The 27527-nt window shown below is 30.2% G+C and overlaps 1 protein-coding gene across 29 annotated transcripts in view; it reads right to left on the minus strand.

Moving 5' to 3' along the window:
• Positions 1-26795, minus strand: part of LOC139523785 (uncharacterized) — a 40226-nt gene extending 13431 nt beyond the window's left edge. For 4 of the 29 annotated variants that reach the window (XM_071318059.1, XM_071318055.1, XM_071318047.1 and 1 more), the window contains exons 1-18: positions 26499-26639; positions 21474-21526; positions 20576-20620; positions 16217-16258; positions 14849-14899; positions 13384-13434; positions 12660-12698; positions 11797-11829; positions 10953-10994; positions 9148-9186; positions 8859-8888; positions 8600-8629; positions 8260-8304; positions 7283-7309; positions 6489-6575; positions 3648-3686; positions 2817-2846; positions 2469-2501 (exon numbers count right to left, since the gene is read on the minus strand). In XM_071318059.1, coding sequence (XP_071174160.1) covers positions 2469-2501; positions 2817-2846; positions 3648-3686; positions 6489-6575; positions 7283-7309; positions 8260-8304; positions 8600-8629; positions 8859-8888; positions 9148-9186; positions 10953-10994; positions 11797-11829; positions 12660-12698; positions 13384-13434; positions 14849-14899; positions 16217-16258; positions 20576-20620; positions 21474-21485 — 675 coding nt within the window. In that variant the 5' untranslated portion in view covers positions 21486-21526; positions 26499-26639. Of the gene's footprint in view, positions 1-1827; positions 1849-2468; positions 2502-2816; positions 2847-3647; positions 3687-5262; positions 5341-6488; positions 6576-7282; positions 7310-8259; positions 8305-8599; positions 8630-8858; positions 8889-9147; positions 9187-10952; positions 10995-11796; positions 11830-12659; positions 12699-13383; positions 13435-14848; positions 14900-16110; positions 16166-16216; positions 16259-20575; positions 20621-21473; positions 21527-26498 lie in introns of those variants that run through there. The other 25 variants (XM_071318061.1, XM_071318056.1, XM_071318043.1 and 22 more) reach the window with 22 other exon arrangements.
• Between the last annotated feature and the right edge of the window lie 732 nt (positions 26796-27527).

Genomic DNA, 27527 nt, shown 5'->3' on the forward strand with positions numbered 1-27527 from the left:
AAAAGTATTACTTTAATTTTCTGTAATTCGAGGTTATATCAACTGTTTAAATATTGTAACAATACTTTTATATTTCGATCAGTGTCACAAGGTAATTGTATGTACCAATTTGTATAGTACAAAATTATATACAAACAACATGATTTTAATACAAAGTATGCAAATAAAGGTATGTTCCTGTCTGTCTTTTTTTAAGGACTGCTTGTTTCTGCATCTTTACATGTACATAGTGTCAGTTGGCACGCATTTAATTGCAACATTATTCTAATCATTTTCGATTTATTACAAAAATATACTATTTTATGTATCATGGTTAAATACTCAATCGTGCTATGCTACTATATATTTCAAGTTCAAAAGAGATTAAACTTTTTCAAAGCGGATGCAATTTTTGAAATACTACTTGACAAAAGTCATACGTAAATAGAACAGATTAAGAAGTAAACTTATTGTATAAGATAAATAATTCGTTAATCGTGTGTTCGAACGAAGCTTTTACTTCATTTACCCTCATCAACAACACCTTAAACCTATGCTATTGAGGATTATTTTTCAAACATTACTTATAACATACAAGTTTACGTTTAGCTGCTAATTACATTACGCAAAACAATGCAGTTTCTTTAAAAAACAAACGTTAAAGATTGTTCATGGGAATCAGATATTTTGTTTGTCCCTTAGACATCCCAACCGGAATTTGAATGCTTATTAATTATCTATGTGTCAATTAAAGTATATGTCTTCCGGAATATATGACATCATTATGATGTTACATAAAATTAGGGATAATTTCACTGTTTTGAAACTTATTTCTGCATATAGTATTTAAGCTGAGTAATACAAAAGAGAAGTTACAAAACGACATGTCAGCGTAGTATAATTTTATTAACTGTCAACTTTATCCAAAAGTCTGTTCACCAACTGCTTCTTTTCGATTGGCTACAAAACCATGCCTACAAATGTTGTCTAAAGGTATTAAAGCTAATTCACTTCTTTCTTCTGAAACTGCAATTATTAGAATCTTCATAAGACTTCGGTTTCCTATTTTGTTTTCTCAATTCAAAATATACGTTATCCAGTAAATGATTTATAAAAGGTTTGGCCCTTACACATAAACTGCTCTTACAGAGTAATGGTCGAGAACGATTATTATTATTACTAAAGTTAAAGTTCCCGGAATTCGTGAGTCAAATAGACCGTTCTTTAACCTGCTCCTTAAAGTATACTAATTATTACGACTAACCTATATTTCAATAATATTGAATAAACATGTTATCTCGTAAATTTTAAATTCATCAATTGTCAACTTCTCAAAACTTATTTAGGATTTATCAGCTTAACAACTTACATTTTCTCTTGCTCAACAATGCTACACACATCAGAAACCTTACAAAAATCCTACATCTACTCATGTTTTTTTCCATAAATAATATGTTACTTTTTTTTTTTAAACATATGTATTCGTATGAACCGGCCTCCCTTCATTGTGTTGCACCCATGATTACTATAAACCAACTTATTTTCAAAAGCAAATTATTTTCACGAGTAAGAATAACACGAAAACTTTATATATGGATATCTCCTTATCTGCCTGCATGAAGTGAATTTGAAAAATCGCGAAATTAAATCGCCGCGAAATGGAATAGAAAGAGCTAATCGCGAAATGAAGTATCAGAGAAAACATGTTGGTTTACAGTTTGTTCGCGTCTCCCTTCATAATGATTGCACACTTGATTATGTGGCCGTCACCATTAATAGTGTTTGCATCCTATAGTATGCATCAAAACTGTGTTTTAATTAGACCAAATAACGAGTATATCAGGTTACCCTGTTTTGGAATGCGTCAACCTGTATTGGTTTATTAATACGAAATGAAAATACCTTTGGAAGTACTAATTATATAAGTTATAACATCAATACAAATTACAAATATTATTTCAATTCAATTATCAATAAATGTTGAATGCTATACTAGTATACGAAAAAATACACACGATGATAATTTAAACTATTCTACGTGGTGGGTTACAGCTAATCTTTGTATTAATGGTTTTGTAGTATGAATACCCTAAACAGTTAACCAAAGAGAAACTTGACATAATTTAGTCTTATTTTTCAAAATATTCAAGACTGTATGTATTCTTTTCGTAAGGTGGTGGACAGATTATCTCTCTATTATTGGCATTTTTTGTTAAAAAAAGGATTTATAAAAATTAATACTAAAATTAGACTACACCAAAAAACGTCAAAACAAAAGGTTGAACACCGTATGTACAATTTCCTGTAAATTATGATATTCCCTATAGACATCTTTTAAAAAAAAGTGAACGTTCTCAAATGAATAGATCATTTCATTCTGATTGCTCATAATTATGATATTGAAGAGGTTTTGATATATTGGTCAATTTTCGAACAAACACAATGTGTTGTGTCAAAATTGATAAAAGCAAGATTGTAAACAAACTCACCTGTCGATCAAACTGTCCTCTGTAAGGTTTCGGCTGAAAACACAAAAGAAATTAATTAATAAAAATCAAAATAGAAAAAAATATTGTATTTTTGTATCTTTCAAAATACTTCAATATTTATTGAATTGATTTGATACGATTCTCCTCTGAAAAGAACGGTAACTCAATATTGTATATCGGTACATTTTGCGTCTATCTATATAAACAATTATAGACTTATTGAAATGGGGAATAATTCTATGACCTCGACAATTGATTAATTTTTAAAATATCTTTTTACACGTATTTTAGCATTTTAACAGCTATAACTTGTGCAACGTATAACGAGAGAATTAAAATATAACTCACCATGTTATCTAGTTTAGGAGTAGTTTCAAACTGAAATGAGACAAAACTTAACAAATGAATGCCGATGAAACAATCTAAATAATTATAATTCGGAGACAAATTTTCTATTGAAAAATGCACTTCATATTAAGGGGACACATCAATGTGAAGGAAGATACTTATTTATATCAAAATACTTAATGACTAAAAGAATCTGTGCAATAATGCATGAAAGCGTTCTATTTACATCTTTAAATTTCTACACTAAGAAGATTTTTTTTATTAACAACATGCCGAATTGGCAGTAGATATCCAGTTTTTGCGTAATATTGTACTTTTGGTCATACAATAAAGAAATAATATTTTAGCCTTAAACATTGTTAAATACTCATTATGATATTAACACCATTTGAGTGTCTTGAAAATTAGTTATTCAGTTATGTTCTGTCTTTCATTCAATGTTAAGACCTCAGTTTAGTAGCTTTTCGGATCATTCAGTTTGATGTTGTGTACAAGTAAATTACATATATATATATACTGAAAAGTCTGAATATAGACTAAAATTGACCGCAAGTAAACAGTATTAACAGTACTAAATTTATCACAGTTACTAAATTTTTAAATGTTAAAACGATTTTTTGTTCAGTCATTTAGGACCGTTTCAGATCCTCATTTGTTTACTTGTAAATGTATGTACTAGTCGTCTTCTTGATTCAAAGACAATGCATTTGTGAGTATAAAAATGTATAAAATGAATTGCTTATACTAATCCGTCTAGATAAGTTAATACACATGTAAACATACAACTTCTCTCTACAATAAATCAGACAAAACATGCAAAACCAGACTTACATCTCCGTAATCTTTCTGCGTAGGTCTGTATCGGTCATACTATGTAAGAAAATGAAAAAAAAAAATTATTTCATTTCTGAGTAGTCTGGTTATATAGTAATTTAAACTGGAAATTATCCCCTTAATACAGTTTTTCTTATAAAAAAATCATAAAATGTTAATGAACTGACTAAAAAATTACTAACGTTTTACATATTTGTTATAATAAATAAAAAGTATGAACTTAAGTTTCGTATTACGCTATATTTTACTTTATAGTTACATGTAGTTACATGACAAAAGACAACTCATCATATTATACAACATGTTGATCCTCTGGGTTTTTTACTAGTCTAAAACTTTGTCATCATCGTTTCTGTTAGTTCGATAAAAATTGAAATATAACAAAAGTATGAGTTAGCTAACTATTCTACTTTTAAGACTAATATTGATTTCCGTTTGATAGCAATAAAAAACCAATCTCAGCGTAGCCCTAATTGATATAAACATAATTCAGAAATATAACATTCAAATTTTTATCATATCAAAACAGTAGCTAGATCATTGTGGTTTGTGGACAAGCACTACTTCCTTGTCGATAGAGATTTTCCAATTGTCTGTATTGTACATAAATTCCCAGTTTTGCATGTGATTTAAAGTCGTTCTATAATTATTGTGACAAGTCTTGCTAGTAGTCGTATAGATCTGAACTCGAAAAATGTTATCGTCATGATTTCAAATACAAGATAATCAGTAAAACGACCATGCACTGAAATATGTTGGTCGATAGCTATCTGCCATCATGTATTGGTAGTGGTACTCTTGAATGTCAATTGGTATGGTTGTAATGACATACGTTGATATGTCATTGATGTTAATTCGGTTATAGCATGTTAATAATACTATTATTTGTTAAAATTATGCATTCCAGGAAAGTTAGATATGTATTGTACACAGCAAACATTGTTTATAGAATCTAGGCATTTCGATTAAGTTTTCAAATTAAAAAGTGGGAGAAGCAAAAATCGGTTCAATAAATAGCAGCATAAAATTTCAAATCATAGACATAGAATAAACAACCAATCAGAAAGACAGATTCATATGAAATGCAACGTTTGACATTTGATTACCGACATAAATGCTGTTTTAGAAATTTTACACCAAACTTAAGCAAGTGACCATCACATGTTGCCCTACCCTTGTTACTAAGCTTCACACAAGCAGTTAAAAAAATTACATTCACGATTTTTAAAAAGCAAAGTTGTTTGCACAAAGTAAACTTACAATGCTAAAGTGTAGGGTTGCTTCTTTGGTAAGGGAAGTTCAAAATTCTATGATCTTGAAATGCTTTTAAATGACGTAGGTTAGTTTCGTACAAAATTAAACCATGTAACGGAAACAAAAAATGTGTCTTTTGTTGAATTTAAGAGCAGCATTTTTATGAATTGAATACCTATAATTAATATTAAAATGTTAATATAAATACGGAGACGGTTCATTATTAAACTTGTTAGTTATTTTCCTGGTATCAAACCAACAGGCTAATAAAGGTAAACTTGTGTCCAATACAAGCTGAGTATAACGTGAATGTGTTAATGTATTATATAATAGAATAGATTTTAGAAAGAACGATAACCTCTTCATCAACTATCACATGATCTGCCATGGCACGATTGTTGACATAATCTTTGGATTTATACATATCATTTCTTTTCTGGAATGCAAATAAATCATGTGTTTATTTTAACTGATCAATTTGTAGGGTTTAATAATGAATCATATCAAATTTTGTTAATACTATATTTACGTTGGAACTTTTCAGTGGATTATGTATGACATAATCGTTGGTTATCAGTGCAGTTTCGTGTTGCTAGCATTTTTTATTACTTGTCTCTTTTATTTCAATCTTGCAGATATGGGATTTAAAGCAACGACTGTTTATGAATGGTCAAGGTCCAACTATGAAAAAACTCCTTAATTGCCTGTACATTTACAGGTCACACATTTCCCTCAAAATACATGAAAGGTAAGAAAGTGTCACCAGTAAAAATTTAACATTTTTGTTCAGTCCTCACAGATTTAATTTTATATAAAGATAAATTCATTTCTTTTGCTGGTTCAATATGTTCACTGACATCATGACGTTCTATATAAAATTGAAATTTTGATTTTAATTTGATTATGATCCAAATTTGCACTGTTTGAGTTTGATACATATTTCAATATAAAGAAGTTCTTTTGCAAACGATTAAACAAATCAGGATTAGAACAACATAAGACATCAAAGAAAATTACATCGTCACCTATAAATAATGATAATATTATAAAAGTTGTAATTAACATTGGCTGCTTATTTCTGACATTAAAAAAATATCAAACAAAAACCCAATTTTCCACTTTGAAAAGGAATGGAAAAGGTATGAACACAATAAATAATTCTAGTATTTCTAAACAATATAATATATGGCACTATGCTGAAAAACATCAGTAAACGAGGAGAGTATTTTGCTGATGAATCCTTTTTTTGTAAATTTCGTCTGTTAAAGATAGAAAAAGATGGTAATCTTACAACCTTTAACTATAAATTATCCCATACGTTAATTAGTAACCATAAATCGTCTAGTCAAATTACCAATCACTCAAAATATTAAAACGTAGCTACTAACAATAATTAAACTAGACTTGCTGGTAAACATTACTAAATCATTTTGTAAAATAATACAGGCAGAAATCATGATAAAATTTAACTGTTCTGTATTTGTCGCCCAGTTTTTACTGTAGTTGTTACCTCAATTCATACTAGCAATTGTTATGACATTATAAGAATGCATTATCCTAGCCATAACGACAAATAAGTAATACCCGACTTATGAAGGGTCCACCGATTAAGTTAAAGCCATATTTTCCATCCTGTATATGTGGTAATTTGAATACAATCTTCTTTTCTGACTGTTAAATGATCACATAAGATACTTTACTTTTTGTATACATTATTTACAAACATACTAATTCTTGTATCCTATCTTTCAATTAGGTCTATTCAACTTTTATACGAAATGAAAACCAGAATCCTAAGTCTTTGAAAAATACACTTGTTTATATATGAATATGGCATACATGAAGTACTGTAATTGTCTGCTTGATGCCTTTCAAGTTTTTTTTATATTTGCATCCTTATGTTTCGGAGATAGCAGTGGTTAATATTTTTTTCATTCGATACATTCATTTGTAAGCAAATTGACTTGATTTAATTCCCGAAACAAATATTCTAACACCGTACGTATACGAAAAATAGTTTGTAACGGATTGATGTTTGGGATTTTTTGCGCCAGTTTCAGCACTTGTTTTTGTAAAATATTAGCCAGTTTTAAAATTACTGTTAATAGAACCATAGTCGAACACACCTTGCCTCGCACAACCTCACTGTTTACAGGCTAACTACTTCGACTACCCAATCACCGAATCCCCAGGACACTTTAAATTATCATATCAATCCTATGATAACATATGATAATGTGCATACTTTGAACTACAATAGTGCCACCTACAACAGTTCCATTTTTTGAAAGAAAAAAATCAGTCATGTGTTACTTGAGACTTTGGTCCTGACAGTACGATATAAACATTTGTTTTACTAAAGATCTACGTGTCCTTACCTTCGGATCATCTCTTCTGTCATGTCTCTGCAACGTAAATAATGTTTTTTATGACTTGTACACAAATTGTCATTTAAAGAAAACAATTAATCTAATTGAAAAGTATCTAACTACTGCACATTATTAAAACTTAACACTAAATTTTCAGTTATAAAGGCAATATATTTTTTAGCTGTACATACATATGGTGTTATAAGTGGCATTCAATCTTTTATAAAATACTTTACTAAAGCAATAAAAAATAGTAAATTTTATAAAAAAAAATATCGAAATATTACAAAAAAATCAAAGTTAAAAAAAACATCAGTTTGGAGTATTTGCTTTATGTAATTAAGTTTTGTATTTGTTATTTATAATTTCATTATGACTATGATGATAAGTAAACTATTTATTTTTAAATATATTAAGTTGGTGCAATTTATAAAAGCCAGAATACATGTAAAATGAGAAGAATACACAATATTGTTTAACAAAATGAAATATCTCTGAAACAAAGTTATTGATTATTATGAGATATTATCTGCATATATGAAATTATACTTATATGTATAGCGTCTACACTGTTACTGTTATACTGTTACACATTTACAAATCTAGATTCGGCTAAAATCTAATTTTCCACTTTACAAAACATATCGACTATATAAAGGTCATAACCTAGAGATATATCTTTCTAGAAGAAAAATGTCATTTTGCGGTAACATGTCTATGTAAGCATATGCAAAAAATTTAAAATGTACGAATTTATATTCGTTTTTTTTTATTGGTTTGTTATAGTAATAGTCAAAAACAAAATAGATATCAACTGTCATTCTGTCATATGTAAGCATGATAGTAGACTTAAAATGAAACAGAAAGATTTTTTAATGAGTATACAAATAAGCAGATGTGGTATGATTGTCAATGAGACAACTCTCTACCATAGCCAAAATGATATAGAAGAGTTTTAGGATGATGATATATGTGTAGTATCATACCCGATATGTAAGGTTACCGTGGTCTAAATAGCTGCGATTATAACCCTGTAATACACAAGTTATTATTGGTTTTAAGTTTTATTATTTATTTTTTTCGTTTTCGTGTTGACTATATGATAACAGAACATTTTAATAAGTTTCTTTTTTCAGACCCTTTGTTTGTCTTCAATTTCAATTATGACTATTGTCATATACCCTACTATTTTAACAAATATAAAATTTCCATTACACGTCTTTTATTCTAATATAAAATGCACATTTTGTTTGTTATATGTTTTCTCAAATACCTTTTTGTTTTTTCATAGACTTTGTTTTTATAAATTACAAAGCGACTACTTACTCTGTCTGTTTGAGATCCATCCTCATAACCCTATGGATTCAAAAAATACAATTTTTATTTTATTAAAAATAGAAGAATGTGTTTTTGACGACTAATATTTCTTCAGATATATTGATATTGAACACTCGTATCCATAGTTTTCAACAGTATTTAGAAGTTAAATGACGATATCTTTTATTTTTCATCTATTTTTTTCGTCAGATTTTGTTTAAGACAAAACAATGAATTAATGTGTGTAAATATAAGTAAATATTCTTACCCTTCCTCTATCCATATCACCATATCCTCTCTGAAATAAATTATGGTTAAAAGTCAGTATTCAGTTTATGAACAAAAATATTAAGAAGAATAAAACACACCATGAAACATGAAAAAAATTAGAACTTATCATATGGCTTCATTCCTGGCTTTGTTCTCATGCAAATAATACAAGAATTCTATAAAAGTAGATTTTTTTTTTTTGCCGATCTTAAAAATTACTTGTTTAAAAAGCATCCTGGACTGCTTTTGTATATCACAATCATTACTTTTTTGTATGTGTAACTTACCCTGTCTGTCATTGGTCCATCCTGGTATGCGTCATGTTGCTAAAACAAATACAAAACAAGTCATTAAATTATTTCTGCATACAATAAACCTGATTTGTATTTCTTACAGAATAGAACAATATGCGGTACTTTCTGAAAATACGGTGCAAGTTTATTTGTTTGTGTTTTACGTCACTGTTATTGTCCTTGGTTGTATCATGGTCCAACGGTTTATTTCATGGGGAAAACTGGAGTACCCAGTTCATTTGCTAAGCTGTATTTTGAAAAACCAAAACTTCTAATTGCTCCTGAACATTTCTAATAATTTCGAGCTTTAATTATGAGTCTATTGTAGACGAAAAAAGTAAAATAACAAAAATACTCAGAGGAAAAGTCCCTAATCAAATGACAAATTCAAATGCTAAAACACATCGAACGAATGGATAACAACTTTCATATTCCTGACTTGGTTAAGGCATTCCTTATGAAGAAAAAGGCGGATTAAACCTAGTTTTTAGCAGACTTGACACGTTAGGAATCACATTATAATAACAACTTAGACTAGAATTCTGCAAGAAAGTTGAAATAAAGTTGACGATAAGTGTTGGTTTGGGAGTAACCTCGCTTGTTTCGAATGTAATAAATACAATTTTTAATATCTAGATAACATCAATGCGACATCATCAACTTATATGTGTTATATGCAATTGTATTTCCGTCTGATTCGTGCAAGTAGTCACATTGAATTATGTGGATGTTGGCAGAACATAATTCAATTTTTATATTTGTTTTGATAAATTGCGTACTAAATAATAATCCTGGTATCTTTGATAACTAAATACGACACTGGGTCGATGCCACTGCTGGTAGACGTTTCGTCCCCGAGGGCATCACCAGTCCAGTAGTCAGCACTTCGGTTTTGACACGAATATCAATTATATGGTCCTTTTTATACATTTCCTGTTTACAAAACTTTTAAGTTTTCGAAAAACTGAGGCTTTTCATGTCCCAGCAATATACATGTACCTTAGCCGTATTTGGCACAACGTTTTGAAATTTTGGATCCTCAATGCTCTTCAACTTTTTACTTGTATGGCTTGATAACTATTTTGATATGAGCGTCACTTATGAGTCTTATGTAGACGAAACGGGCATCTAGCGTACTAAATTATAATCATGGTACCTTGGATAACTAATTAATATTCAAAATTCCAAAATGGTCTCAGAAATCATGATCTTTATTTTGTGATATATATACTAGTTAATTTATTATGAGGGTCGAAAGATACCCGACGGACCGTCAAACTCAAAGATCGAAGATAAACTGACAACGCCATGGTTAAAAACGAAAAAGACAAACACAAGACACAACTTAGAAAACTAAAGACTAAGCAGGACGAACACCAACAAAACCTGGTGTGATCTCATGTGCTGCGGAAAGGTTAGTAGATCCTGCTCCACATGGGGCACCCGTCGTATTGATCATTGTATCACAAACCCGATAAATTGTCTTATTCGGTAGGTCACATTCTTTTTTAAACATAAACTGTATGGCATTTTGTGTTAAAACGATCTTAATCAATCAACCATAATTTTGCAAGTAAAACAAACATGTTAAAGATTCTTGGTTTAGTAGGCATCGTTTTGTTTATTTTTTATCCTTTTGATGACACAAAGATATCAAATTTCTGTGAATAAATAGCTTGATCATATTGCAATACTAAAACGCTTTATTTGACAGTTTTCTTTTTGAAAAGATCAAAGTTTTGTAACAGGAAAACTTACTTTCAGAATTACCTCCCTTAACTACACTAGAATATACTTACTGGTCGCCTTTCTCTACCGTACTCATGCATTTCGTGTGCTTTCTACAATTACAAATCAAGGAAAGGTTAAATATACGATTGGATTTTTATAATGTTTATTTTTGTTTGTAGTTACAGTTAATGGAATACTTGAATATTTACATGTGTCGCCTGTAGGAAGATGATTTTATTTACGTTTTTAAGTGAGAGTTACAGAAGAAATTAGTTGACGTCATTGATGAGTGGTCGTGTCACAGATGTAAGTATGGGTACATGAGAGCGATTTAGTAAATTTTCGTATCGTTTCATTGGTAATTTTTTTTTAGTATGAGTGCATGGGTCATTTTATCAGCATTTCTTTCATCGAAAAATCACCACTATCAATGCATGTAAGTATACGCGTCTATCTTTCTGTAAAAAAATATTAGTATAGCATTTCATTTGCATAACTTAATGAGTAAATACAAACACGAATAATACAACAGACTTATATAAAATTATGTTAAAAAAATGTAAGAACTTATGCAACGAGCATATTTATTTATTTGAGTGTAACCATTCAGTATGTATGAAATTCTTTATAACACTAATACTTCGTTGCCAATATTGATTGGCTTGGTTTTTTTTCGTTTTTTTTATATCAAGGTGTAGAAAACATAAGATCTTTCACTTTTTCCCATCTTTACTAATTTTATCGACTACATAAAATAAACATTTTTCGATAGTAAAATTCTGACCATTTGTAGCTATAAATTTTAATGAAAGTTTTTAACGTTTACTGCTTTAAATATTACAATTTTCTTGCTTTCCTTTTTTTTTTGGCCTCTCAATATCATGCCAAAACAAACATATTCAACAGACTTACCCTTGCTTCATATGTAGGATAGTAGTCAGGTGCCTAAAAGGATGAATAAAAATGTAAACATTGCCTCTTGTTATGAATTTCTATAGTATGTCGACATATATACATAACAGAGGGACAGTCAAACTCATACATGCAGATCGAAAATAAACTGACAACGCCATAGCTAAAAATAATAAGACAAACAGATAAATTATAGTACACAAGACACAACATAGAACACTAAACACTAAGCAACACGAACCCCACCATAAACTGGGGGTCTCAGTGTTGAAATGCGCACCTGACGCAGTGCAAAATTTATTTGTTTTTAAATACCGAACTCCAAGACAAATAAGAAAAGGGAGCAGGCTATACAAACTGACAAAATTAGATACCACCAATCAACGGGAAAAGTGAAACACAACTGCCATATTCCTGATTCAAATGGTACTCTATTCTTTTATTTAATTAATGAAACAGGGGATTTAGCTTGATGTATTAGTTCATTTGTTGTAGAAGCTGCCCCAACCCTTTTTATAGCTTATTAACATATTTAAAGTTGCTGTTAACATAATGTTTGTCTGTCAAGATTTTTTTGTTTGTTAAACAAGATTGTTAAAGCATATTTTCTTTTGAATAGTAATCGTTTTAATCGACGTTGCATTATAATCATAATTTGTGTTTGCCACTTTCAGTTTAAATCAATTTTATTGCACTTTGAAGTATATATTCTCCAAACAAACGAATATTTTAGCATTCATCACAAATTTCCATGGATATATTGGGAACATATTTGCAAACCCATTTCCAATAGCGTTTAAATTTTGTTAAGTTTGCAAACACCCTAATTAGTTATTTGTAAGTTATTTGTATTAGTTACTCACCTGATGTTTGGACATTTCTCTGAGTCGATCTTCATATTGCTGAAATCATTTTCAAAATATAATACCAAAGTGTATCATTTTATTAAAATAAACAATTAGCTTTTGACTTTTTTATGACATAATGCTTATTTCCATTTACCTAAAACTTTCCAGCACTATAAAGAATCTATATCCTGAGTATTCTGTGTAGTGGTTGTTGCGTGGTTTTTAGATAGGAGAGTAATCTAACATTTTCGGTTGTGTCCTAATCCCAATTTTGGAAATTTGACTAAATGAGGATTAACATTGGGAAATGTGTACATGTATGTATAGCAGGAGATGCTAACGCGGTGAACATCAACTACTGATGGCTCTTATTTTCGTTTTGACTTTGAGGTGGGAAAGGGCATTTTTTTTCTGTCGTTCTTTTACTGGTGATTTATAATGCACCCAAGTAACATGTGTTACAAAGAGTTTACAAACATTTGAACTCCATAAAATGTTTTTGATAACCTTTTTCGTGCTCATATATGAATTGTAATAACACATTTAAAAAAATTTCCGATAGTTTTTATTTATTAACATATATACATGTATACAGTTTTGTAAGAGTTTTTGTTGTTGTTGTTGTTGTCGTTATTTTTTATGTTCACGTTTTTTATGTTTGTTTTTGTTTTTTGATTTTTTTGCGTCTTTGCTGCAAAAGTAAGGCTGGGGTTACAGTTTTTCTCAATTCTACACATACCTCAGACGATTCATTTCTACCTCTCTGCCACATCGGATCATCAAATTTTGCCTGAAATATAACGAAATAAGTTTTATTAGTTAATACGAAGTGAATACTTCAATTACATGTGTAAGTCGTGTATTATCGCCTTGCGATGGAGTCTGTTAATTCAGTTTGCTTAATTTGCATTTATTATACAATGCAAGAATGAAAAATGTATACGATATTTAGTTTTGTTTGTAGACAAACATTAAATCGCACCATTCTACTTATCTTTATTGTAAACCCAATTGATACGGTGCTTTTTATCCGAAATTTGCTTTTTTGTCCGGATTTGCTTTTTTTCGATAATTTTCTCTTTGTCCGTTGCTTTCGGTCCGTTCTTCTTTTTGTCCACTAATTTTACTTTCGGTCAGTTTTACCTTTTTGCTTATACTTGATATACCTTTATAATTGCAATTGAGATAAATGAAATGCAATTTTTCACACGCTATTCTGATTTCTAAAAAAGATACAAAAGACCGATACCAGAGGGATATTATAACTCACAATTCGAAGACGAACTAGCGATGCCATTGCAAAAACACGAAAAAACTACCAAATTCAAACAATAGTCCACAAACACACCATAGAAAATTAAATATTTAGCAACACGAACCAAACAAAAACAAGGGTTGGTTTTAAATGTTCTTGGAGGGAAAGCAGATCCTGCTTGATCTGTGGCACCCGTCAAGTTGCTCACCACTTGGTCGATACTCCTGCTGGTGGACGTTTCGTCACCGAGTGTTTCACCAGTCCAGTAGTCAGCACTTCGGTGTTGACATGAATATCAATTGTATGGTGATTTTTAAAAATTTCCTGTTAACAAAACTTTGAATTTTTCGAGAAAAATATAAGGACTTTTTTTATCCCAGGAACAGATTACCTTAGCCGTATTTGGCACAACTTTTTGGAATTGTGAGTCCTCAATGCTTTTCAACTTTGTACTTGTTCTGCTTTATAGTTAACTATGTTTATCTGAGCGTCACTGATGAGTCTTAAGTTGACGAAACGCGCATCTGGCGTACTAAATTATAATTCTGGTACATTTGATGACTATCATGGAGACACATACTCAGTCATATGTCTTATTCGAAGTTTTCAAATAAATAAAAAGTAGACGGAATTGCGATTAAACATAGCCGTCGTAATATGTGAAATAGATAACTTATAACAAGCGACAAACTCGTGATGGCGTCCATATAATTTTCAGAGTTGTTTTTGTAGTTGTCTGTAAACGATTTTCCCTATTTTGTTTATAATATTTTATTAATGTTTTTATTTATTTTGCGAAAATGCGGATGCTGTACATGCTTGGCAGTTAAATAACTGGCTATGAAGGTTCCGGGTGATGATTAAATCAGAAAATCGGTTCGGACGAATAAATATGAAGTTTTCGGTTTTTTTTTTATTCTACAGACGTGTCCTTCTTCGCGTGGCTTACCTTGTTGTAGTCCATATTTCTTATCATACCATGTCGGTCATATTCTGGTGCCTAAAAGAAGGATATTCATTTTCTCAAACATATAATCAACACAGAAATTAACTAAATGACACATGTTTCTGCAATTTATACAGGATTTACAAAAACCATAGAAGTCCTTTATTGAACATAATACTTCCACGGATAAACCATTATTATTTGAGATGTATAATTGCTACTTTTTGTTTCAATTACATGTCAACTTTCTAATTGAATATTTTAATTAATACAAAAACACAAAGTTGTTGTTTTACTTTTTAGGATGATTATAGTATGTATGTGTTGTTGAAAATATTTATATAAATATAGATGTATAAAGAAATGTTTGTTGTATATATTAACCTGAGGCCCTATTGTTTTATTTAAGAGTCTAAATTAATGCAGATTGTATCATCTTATCTCCAATTAGCTTGAAACCATAATTTACATTGAATATCAAACCTTTTCAATTAGTTGTTAAAGTATTAGAATGCTAACATAAATATATCGAAAAAATATATTAGTAGAATACCATTAAAATGTTATTTACCACAAAACCAGAAAGCAACACGCAGGTGATAATTATAAAAAAAAGTAATACGTTCATATATATATGTATATCAACGACCTACTATATCACAATTTTCAGCTATAGAAATATAATTATTTTATTTTATTGTTTCAATTATGCTTTGTGTACAAAAATTACATCATTTGAATACTGCTTTGATTTTCACAGTTCGTTTAGGATGTTTCACTCAACTTTTTGGTAATGTGGATTTCTATATAAAAAGGGGGAGGCAACAATTGGAGAGGAGAATAAGAATCAAGGTTAAAGGTCAAATTATGATAAATTGCAGCGAATCTTGTTTGTCGTCCTAATGTGTACGAATATTGTACAAAACAGACAAAACATATAAAAAAGGAGTAGAAAATTTGAGTGGCAGAATCACTCAGGATAAAATGGTTGAGGCGAAGTGGTTACAGAGATTTACTCTAGATGGAAGACTTTTTAAACGAATATTATTGAGTTTGATTCTGGATTGTTGGTGAGGTTTCTAGTAACAACCCATATTTACTACCACATTGGTTTGCCACTGAAGCAAATGCAGACGGTGGGTATACATAGGCGAAACGATTGGAAACGTTAGTACAAACAGGTAACTCTACTTTCTAGAATATCTAAACATTGAAGTAAGATTCCCAAGAGGTAGAAACACTCAAAGACACTGCACAGAACTAACCTTTCCTTTGTTGTAATCATGTCTATATGTTGATTCTTTTCTGTACTGTTAAAATAAAAGTATGTATTACTATTCGGAACCGACACCATATATATTCGAAACTTACCCTCTTGTTGAAATCTTTTTGGTATGTTGACTTTCTCATATACTGCGCAAAAAACAAAATGTATGTATTAAAGGATAACTATGAAAGACTTTTGTCAAATGTGATATATTTAACGGTATCTTATACAAAATGTAATTTTGAAATTTATAAATGGAACAATTTTAGAAAGGTGGTTATAAATCATGTACCAATGAACCAATATCCTATGAATTTATTTTTTCCTAAAATATCTTCCGATGGAATTTTGTACTCATTCATTATACAAATGATGAAAACGATGAATCATGAATTAGAAAATGTTTCTCATGGTGAAAAGAAAAATTAAAAAAAATACTGAATTCCGAGGCAAATTCAAAACGGAAAGTCCCTAATCATGCTAATCAAATTATAAAACACATCAAACGAATGGACGTCAAATGTCATATTCCTGACTTGGTACAGGCATTTTTAAAAGTAGAAACTGGTGGATTGAACCTGGTTGTATAGCGATAAACCTCTCTTTTGTATGACAGTCGCATGAGTAGCTTTGTAAAAAATGGATTTGCGTAAAATTGTAAAAACTATAAGATAAGTCTACAAATATAACTACATGTTGTTATTCTAACTAACACTAGCCAATATAAAAGCAAGCATGTTTAAGATCTAGAACGAACTTTATCAAATTATTTACTTTAAGTTGGTACCATGGTATCATTTAATAGCAATAATGACATACAAAGTTGTTTTGAACATGTGAAAATAAACAGCAGCGTCAATTAAAATGGCATGGTATATTGAACAAATATATCATGTTAAGGAGGGGTATTTGCGAAAAATACCAGGCGAGAGAATGTTAAATTTCGCGAGCCGTAAGGCAAAGGAAATTCATTCTCAAGACTGGTATTTTTTGAAGATACCCCTCAAGAACATGCCATATCTGTTTAATTACACCGAATGTTAACTTTCAAATCGCATTGATGACCGTGAAGTTACAAGCGTCCAGCCGGATAGAGTATTTTTTGGCAAAATTCGGCAGAGAGGGTAAAAAGGGCATATCTTTTTTATACGCTCGTAAAAATTTTGACGGACGTATTATGGTATACAAATGTCCGGCGTCCGTCCATCCGTCAGTCTGTCCCTCAGTGCGGTGTCTGTCCGGCGTAAACATGTCGCACTGTAACTTGAGAACGGCTTATCCAAATTTCATGAAACTTAATATTGTTGTTTCTTATGATGGTCAAAATGATCTGTATACTTTTTGGTAAAAATAGATTTAAACTTTTTGAGTTACGGGTATGTAACTAAAACAGGGGTGTGTTTTCCCCCATGTCGCGCCGTATCTCAAAAACGATTTATGATAATTGATTAAAACTTTACACACTTCTCAGTTATATTAATCTAAAGATCTATATACTTTTTGGTGATGATTCAAAATTTGATATTTGAGTTATTGAGTATTTTTTTTTTCAAAAAAAAGGGGGGGAGGTTTTTTTACATGTCGCGCGTATCTCAAAAACCATCTATGATTATTACTTAAGGTGGTATGGGAGTCTAAAATAAAAATGATAGAATTTGTTCATACTTTGCGAAAACGTAGTATCTATTGATATATGTTCAAAAATATAATAAAAATGATAGGTCACCGCGCATTTTCTCAAGCTACAGGTTGTGACAAAATGACACATTTTGTATGGATTATGCAGGAAAAAAACACCATTTGGTGATACATGTAAGACACAAAACAAAATGATAGAATTGTAAAATAAATAGGGAAAAAATTGCTTTCAGACAATGCTTTGGGTTTATCAAAAGAAAAGATAGGGTCACCTTACTTTTTTTCCGGCTAAAATACAAAATAGGAAAATTCCATGTAGAATCCTTCAGAAAATGCACTGTTTTAGAGTTACCTCCACATAAAATGACAATTCAAAAACATTTGTAAACAACCAAAAATAATCAACACTTGTAAAAATATTAATACTTATAAGTTATTTTCTTATAAATTGGTTCTTTTAAATGAAAATGCACATTAAATATCTGCATTCCTGTATCAAATGTTGCTAACTTGATAGATAGAAAATATGGACCTTAGGTTCTCTGTTTTTTAAAATCCAAAATGGTGGAAGACACCCATACCATCATACCACCTTAAAACTTTACACACTTCTTTTTTATATTAACCTCAAGATCTGTTTACTTTTTGGTGATGATTTAAAATTTTATTTAGCATGCAGTAATTGAGTTTTTTGTTAAAAAAAGGTGTGTTTTCACATGTCACACTGTATCCCAAAAACAATTTATGATTATTGCTTAAAACGTTACACACTTCTTAGTTATATTAATCTTAAGATCTGTATACGTTTTTGTGATGATTCAAAATTTCATTTTAGAGTTATTGAGTTTTTTGTTAAAAAAAAAAAAAGGGTGTTTTCACATGTTGCGCTGTATCTCAGAAACTATTTATGATTATTGCATAAAACGACTGGCGTATCATGCTCTCATAGCGCAGCTTTTTATTGTATATACCCCGGCGGCATTAAAAAATGAACGATATTCATTTGATAACAGTAAATTGTGAAAAATACACTGGCTATCAACCAATCAAAACCCATGATTCTTACATAAGGTGTAATTATGAAAAATAGTCACTTAATTGAATGTCTGTACAATCAATAAAACACGTATTTGCCAATTTTTAAACTACCGCAGTATATATCATATATCCTACATTTCCTCATTTCTTATTGAACGATCTTTTATAATCAGATCACAAATGCACAGACCAGTTGTTTTTCCTAGGCCCAGTCGCCGCGATATAGCCTTTTTGTGCTAATGCGACGTAAAGCAACCAACAATCAATCAATCCTAGGCCCAGATAAATCCCTTATACATAAACTAATCTGATTTTAGCATTAATACACATCCGTTGGCATGATAGAATTTTGGTAACAAATTTAATACTCCTTTTCTTATAGTTTTACTTTGTCTTTGCGACATTGAATTTCCATGATTAACTTTTTGTACGTCTTCGGATACTTAGTCTAGACTGGATAATAAAACAAAAATAGCATGTTGTTTTGAAACTGAATTGTTTCACTTGAGTTAAACAAGAAATAAAAGTGGGATGTTCAAATAGAAGATAATTAAAGTAGAAGATAATATTTGAAACTCAAAGGTTGTAAATAATACCCATATTGGAAAGCTAAAAGGAAACGTAACTAGTCCAATATCTTCATTTTACTAAGTAAATTGATATCTATGTACATTTGAAGTAGCTCTGTATGCCATAAAATAAGACTTTGAAAACTGTTATTTGTAAATCAAAACAACTACTTTTAGAATTTAATTAGTTTATATTGTTCCTCTTTACTATCTATATATTCAAGTTTCGTAAATAAAAAAAGGGGGGGCATTATATTTTATTTAGAATGGGTTGAAGGAATACTAGCGGCTTCAGAATATAAAGTGATTAAAAAATATCAGCATGACTTCTCATTGAACAATGGCACAAGAAAACAGCAGGTTTCCCAAAAGATAAAAAGTTTTGATCGGATCAAAATAGCACAAAAACGAGACATGTGTAGCAGACAACTTCCAGGACTTTTGTTCATAGAAACGTCTTAGATGCTTGAAGCAAACTGTATCTTATATGGTTTTAATGTTTGCCATTGTTTAAAATTCAATCCATGTCTTGTTTTTATGTTACCGTATATAAGATAAGTTTATATTTTTATTTATTTTTTCGGATGTTTGACAACCATAACTGATATATAACAGATTGTAGCCCACCTATCATATTTCCCATTTCTATTGCTAGAGTTATGCTATATACTTAACTTTGTTCATACTTAAAGTAAATATATACCAAATGAAATAAAAGTAAAGTTGTTTTCAAAAGAATCAAACAAAAGACTTAATCAAATAGAAAAAAAACAATCAAAAATCCTTTAGTAAAGTGACACCTTTTAGACATCGTATCTAGATTTATGTATGAAAGTTTTTGTTTCTACCTATAAAAAGTCCAATTATTTCAATGTTGAAAATGTTGTTACCTTCCGCCTCAAAAAGCTACTAAACCAGTTGAAATTACATGCAACGTTTGTATTCGAAATAAAAATAGATTTTCAAACTTCTATTTAAAAAGAAAAGATATTATCTTAAAAAGTACGTAAATCATGTTCTTATATTACAAATAGTACGTGTAAAGATTACAAACGACATTTTATCTAAAGTTACTATATATTCATAAAAAGCAGATATACCATTCTTGCATGTAAAGATCTAACTTTTAAAAGGAAAAAAGAGCTACAAAGTAGGACATCTAGCAGAAACCCAGTACATGTATATAATTGATATAGGAGTATATATGTACACATATACCATCGTTTTCCATGACGGTTTAATTGGCCAATCATCTCCTAGTATCTGAAACATTACGATGAATGTTCATGGGTTTGTTATATTTATTTGTGTTCAGTGGAAAATAATTCATGCATATTCAGATCAATTTGACAAGTAATCCAATTGGTAGGTTTAGTGAGTGGTCAACAGGGAAGAATGGCAATTTGAGGTACGTTGGGTACGATACAACAGATTCTACGGGTTCTGATCAAAGTATGCAAACTTGTCACTCTTCTCATATTGGTAATTGAATTTAATGTTCCCATTCAGATTGGGTGTGGCTACGTACTTATACATCCTACACAGCCAAATACACTTAGCTGTTAATAATAGGTTCTACTTTCGGGTGGGAGAAATAGAAACATAAAAAAGAATCGTTGGCCATCGCGTTTATTCAAATAAGTTTAAGAATATAACAACAAAAACATGAGAGACGCAAACAATATCAAAGCCAAAATTTAAAAAAAAATAAGACTTACAAAAATAAATAGTATCCCATAAAATACTAACACACGCAGCAAAAGATTGAAATGCCCCCTTGTCTGAACTTGGTTGTTTTGGGGGAGTAATCGGTCATTTCTTTCCCCTTTTCACCGGTTGTAATGCTCATTAAAATAATAAAACATATGTAAGATATGTAAATTTGAAACTAAAGAAACCATCACAATGTCCAAATTGAAATCAAATCTTCATTCTGAATGACATGAAAACAAGTCAGTGCATACCTTCCTACATTATATATACAGAAAGACATGGTTCAAAGATTGGTCGTGATGCTCGTTTAAAATATGTAAATCAATAGAAATCCTTTACAATGTCTTAATTTAAATCAAATCTGATTTTTGTATGAAATGAGAACTAGCCAGTTAATACTTACGTAGGAAGACATGGTTTAGAGATTGTTCTTCGCTTTTTGTAATGCCAGTAAATCTGAAACATGAAAGTTGCAATTTAAATAAAATTAAGAAAGTAAATTGGAAATGTGTCAAAGCGACAACAACCCGACTATAGAGCAGACAACAGTTGTAACAGTTGTTTAAAAAAAAAAACTCCTTTCAATTTCAAGGATTTCAATTGGATCGGAATTGCAAACACAAAAACAAATATGTTCAGACCCAACTCTTCAATTTTTAAATTTCTTTATTAGAGACCGAAAAAATACACTGTGTCCTTAGTTTTTCTATACAAAAATGATAATTACAAAAGAAAAGGAAAAATTAATCATTATCATACAGGTTGTCCACAGCTACAAGTTCTTGATTTTATTGTAATTGATTCAAGGACTTGCAAGCCAAAGTCGAGAATAGGATTGAATGTTAGATTTTAATGACAATATACATGTACATTGTAGTTTGATTTAAGTAATAAAATACAAATTCAATATGACAAACTTAGTTCAGAAATAAAATGCATGTAAATTACAATCTGATATTTGATTCTAAAATATTGAGTTAAATTTCAAACAGGTTGAAATGGTACCTGTTACTCTGACGTGATGTATATTTGATTGTATTATTTAGCTTTTTGAGTGGCCCTTATAAGAAGGCCAACCCTGTAGTTTGAAACGTTACCGTATACAAATCTGATATCAAAGCCAGAGAAAGATATTCATACAATGCTTTGACATTGACACTGTAATTTTCACACTGCATGGGTCACGAATTATACGTTTTTAACAAATTAAATCATACTTGTTAACAATCATAGAGTGTCAGTCGTCAAGACCGTTTGACATAAAAGCAAATTATTACTTATTAATTGTAACAAAGTTAAAATTTAAAATATAAATAAATGTACGTACTTGTAATTTTTTTTAAATATTGATGATTTTGAAAGATTTAATAGAGATAAGTCAGACAAAAATTTAAGTACACTAAAATTATTTCAAAATGTCAAATAAAAGGTTAATACATAGACATCAATTGTTCACAAGTGACAAGGTTGTTATGTGTAAAGATTGTAACACCACAAGATATGATATATCAACTATGATTAATTCAAAATTATAATATTTCTCAAAATTTGAAATTTGTTTCTTCCGAAGCTTGCCGAGTGTATTAAAATATAATTATCGTAAAATAAGATCTGACATTATCTGATACTTCCTTATTCCTATTGAGCATCCATGTAAACTGTACATCTGTTAATTAAAGCTTCGAAATGTTTTGAAACTATACTCCATGCACACGTTTAGACATGTATTGCAAACGTATATTGGAAGACCTGTATATTTCTTCGTAAATTTAATATATTAATTAATTCTATCAATAGATGTATCATCAGTAATGTCATAAGCAAACAGCTATCTATGAACGAGATGGTTTAACCATGTAATCATTTGTAGTATGGTACATTGTACATTATCGCTATTTGTACATTTTTCTTTTGATCTTTTTTTGTGATAATTTTCATATCATGCTTCTCGCTTGAGATGGAAAATTATCGCTAGAAACTAAGGAGACCACGTGGCGTTGCTAACGAAATTGACATGAAATTGACAACTTCGTCATAGGTAAAATAGCGATAAACAGATTATCATTGGTCATCTCAACTCGATTGCTTTTCTCACTTTCGCTGTACCAGCTCAAGCGAGAAAATCAATCTCGTTGAGATGATCAACGATAATCTATAATTATAGGTAGCAATACTGTCGATATACTGCAGAGTCCTTTTGGTTTCACACAGATATAGACTTGTTTCACACAGATATAGACTTGTGGTGTTTAAAGAGCTGGAGAAGTATTATGAATATAAAGTGCTAGAGATTTAAAGTCAACAGTTGGAGATATATATATCAAAATGCACTGATTAAAAAAAAAACGAAACTCTTCAATTGTAAATTACCGGCAGGGCTCCGTAGTATACTGATATCCACCAATTTACATATATATAAGCATAGAAAGATTTACCTCCGAATAGTACTCATGTTTCTTGTATTCCCTTTTAAACACACAACAGTTAAGGGATGTTAAGGGATAGATTGAAAAACGAGCCAAAGGGTTTGATTCTGTGTTGATTTGATTTCAACCAGGTATCTTGGTTTGTATTAAGCAACCGTCATGATCATAGATCATTGCGTATGATCTTGAAAAGATTCAATCTATAGGTCATAATTACAATGTATCATGAGGCTAACAAAATGTATATTAGTAACAGAAAACGAAGGCTTTCGCTATCAGTAACTGTGGGTACTCTCAGATCTGTACTCGGTACTTTAATTGTATATAGGTATGAGGGATGGATAAATACCCTATCACGTCCAGTCTGTGATTTTTCTGCTTTGTATCGATCTGATGAGATAAGACTTTGTCAACTGATTTGTGTAGTTCGTTCTTATTTTGTGCAGTTAGACCACTGTCCATTGTCAGAGGAAGGTTTGTACAGTGGTTGTTGTTGGTTCAAGTCTGTCATATCTGTTGTCAGTAAATTATTTGTTATAATTTAGGCCGTTAGTTTTCTTAAGGTTCATCATAAGGAATTGAAAAATATGGCCGTGTTTACACCTCCAAAATTACTATGAGTACAGAAAAACTGGTACATCCAGGAAAGTTTTAAGGCATGGCAGGAACTAGATATATAAAAGTTATATGAAGTCTACGTTTCAGAAAATTAAAAACTTACCTGGATTTTGATGTTCATTTTTTTCCAGTCTGCAGAAGATAGCAAAATAAACAAACACCGAGTTTCATTTGATACGGTCCACTCAGTTACACTGTTTAAACCTGCTAAATCACCTATTGTTTACAGGTGTCTATTGTCCATCTATTGTCCATTTAAATCAATACTACTCACAACATTGATTATATGAGGGGAGCTTCTCAATCGTTTTTACTACTTAGTTAATTTTTGCACCTTCTGCAGGAACGAAAAAAAATGGATAGCAAAATCTAGAAAAGTTTATAATTTTCTGAAACATAAAATGCATTTAAAATTTATATATCTAGTTCCTGCCATACCTTAAAACTGTTGCAGGTGTATAGGTTAGTCTGTACTCAGAGTAAAATTTGGGGTGTAAATACGGCCATTTTAGCCAAAAGGTTATGATGAACCTTAATTGAACGGTATGTCGGGGGTTGTATAGCGGACTATACGGTATGAGCTTTACTCATTGATTGCCTACTATTGTTAACATCCATTTCATTTGAACTTTGGTGGATAGTTGTCTCCCTACCTTTATATTATTTACTATTTATTATTACTTCATTGAGCAGTACAATGTAACCCAAAGACACAAAAAAGTAAAAGATTCCCATGGGTCAAATTTGTAGAGAATTTTAACCACGGTTTTTGTTCCATTTATTTCAAATTAGAATTTTTTTTTTTTATCATTTCATTTTAACAAAGTTAAAGTTGTTTCTGAACCATTAGGTTATTTTTCGTGCATCCGTCTCCAACAATCGTATTACATGTGTACACGCTATTATATATAATGCCTCTTTTAACACTATAATACTTTAAAATGTAATATAGTTTCAAATTGAAGTATCCGTAGTAAAGCTTCAAACCCTCATAATTACACTTGAAAACGTAAACTATGGTATCTGTATAGTCAAATCTCATTTTTGACTGTGTCTCAATGAACTTATGTTTCCAAATTGTTTATTAAGCTAAAATATATAATAAATAATATATACTTGTTTTTCTGGTAGGGAGATAGATCGAATAATTTTATTAAACTAAACAACTTTTAAATTAAAAAAAATAAATGTTCCGGACATTTTCAAAAAAGTGCTAAGAATAAAATGGCTGCATTTGAAAGGCGCTCCATGGATTCAGGTGCTCGTAGGCTGTGTTGGGGTAGGCATGCACATTACGGGAAAGTAAGGTAGCACAAAGTAAATACCATTTGTTTCTCTTAACTCGTGTATGAAAATTTCTTTTAGAAAGTTTAAATTGTAATACATAGTATATATGTCAATGTATATTTATGTATATTTAACTGAATTCCACATGGATTATAGGTTACTTATAAATAGGTTTAATTAACCGCATATTTCTTGATTTAAATTTTGACTTTGAGCTCTAGATAATCAGTAATTTGATACAACGCAGTCTTCGATTTAATTTAAACACGGATGACTTCTGTTTTTAAAAATTAAATCGAAAAATGTTTGTTGATATTTTGATAGGTTTTCAATAGAAAAATTGACCACATGAAACACGTGTATTGTTATTATGCGAAGTTGACCCATATATATCTTTTTAAAGCAAACTGAGTTTGGTTCTATGGATGTAGACAATGTCGGTTTTGTTTCGTTGCTTTACGTGCAGTGGCAAATATTTCATACATATTAATGACTAGAAGTTATTAACAATCCCACATTTGAGCAGAAAATGATGTTAGCCCAACCAGACAAAATTCCATATTTATCTTATTAAACTCCTAGTTTTATTATTATGGCCTGATTGTACTCTATTATAGATGCACTATAATTTTTTTGGATTTTGATATTAGCATTTTATTTCTGTTTTGGTTTTCGCCATAGACACAATCTGTCTTTTTGTTTATATTGAACATTAATTGTTTAATGCCTTTCAAGTTAACAGAATAGAAATCTAGGTAGCATTTAAAGATATACCATATTTCTTATTTTGAAATAAACGACATATTTGTAAAAGAATTCCGAACCATTCGACCTTACATTCAATTTGGAGTATTAAATGTTTTTCTTATTTATTTTCTATACCTTAAGATATGCGTTAAATATCTCAGTTGCTAACTACGTGACACAGTTCATTCAAATTCATTCGTGTATTCAATAACTTTCTTTTAAATCTATTGTTAAAACAATGGAACGTCTTATGGTTGCAATACACAAAACAAACATTGTAAATAATAAAAAATATCTTTTTTTCTTTTTTTTAAATTTATAATAAGGACATTGTCCAATGTTCAGCTTACCTTTTTCTATTTTATTTCAGATTACGATAAATGATATCTCTATGATTAGAAAACTAATCCTTTCCTGCAATAATTGTAAAGACCAGTTATGCTATCATCACCAAAATTGGTACGTCTTTACTATGTTTGTCACAATGTCACACAATAAAACAATATGTCATTATCACATTGGCTTCAGAATCAAATCAGATGTCTTCCGATACCCCTTTCACTTGTTTCCAATTAATTACTTACTGCCTAAATAATGAAAACAAAAGTACCCCTTTACGCTATGCGCTTAGTGAACCGGAAAATGTCAACTCGAGACAGTTGTTTTGTTTTTAAAACGCAGGGGAGTTAATGATAACAGTTGAAAATCTTTATTTCAGTTGAAAAGAAAATTTATCGGTTTTAAGATAAACCTTTTATTTACTTATTTAAATACTGTACATAATCCCGATTTAATCAAACATAACCAATTCAATGCAACTAGCAGTTTATATGACATGGAACATTTAAAATGAAATACTTAAAAGTTTGTTAAATCTATACACTTTAACAAACTAATTGAGCGAAGCGCTTGTTTGTTATTGATAAGTTACAATGGTAAGTATGCATATTAAAAAATAATAAATTTATAGGAATACACAGTTCATGTGACATGAAATATTAACGATATAAAACTAGCCCAAATCCGAAACATATCCCGCCCCCTCCCCCTCTCCTTTCCACACTTCATACTTCAGGTAAAGAGTACATGTTATTTCATTCAATGATATGCGGTTGATTAAATTACAGTGACAAATATTTCACGCACATACAGGACACTCAATACACTTTGTACATGTACGTTGACCGAGTTGATACAATTTAAGTGGATAAATAAGATACCACTCTAGAAAAAAAGTTTAAAATATTAATATAGGAAAAGAATTGTTTACTTTGCTACAAACCACATATAATCCTTAAAACAGTTGTTCTTTGGCATGGGGTTTCTGAAGATTGGTAAAATTACATATGAACTAAATATATTATGTTTTATTCCATTTT

This window comes from Mytilus edulis, chromosome 5 (assembly GCF_963676685.1).
Source record: "Mytilus edulis chromosome 5, xbMytEdul2.2, whole genome shotgun sequence".
NCBI classification, from domain to species: Eukaryota; Metazoa; Mollusca; class Bivalvia; order Mytilida; family Mytilidae; genus Mytilus; species Mytilus edulis.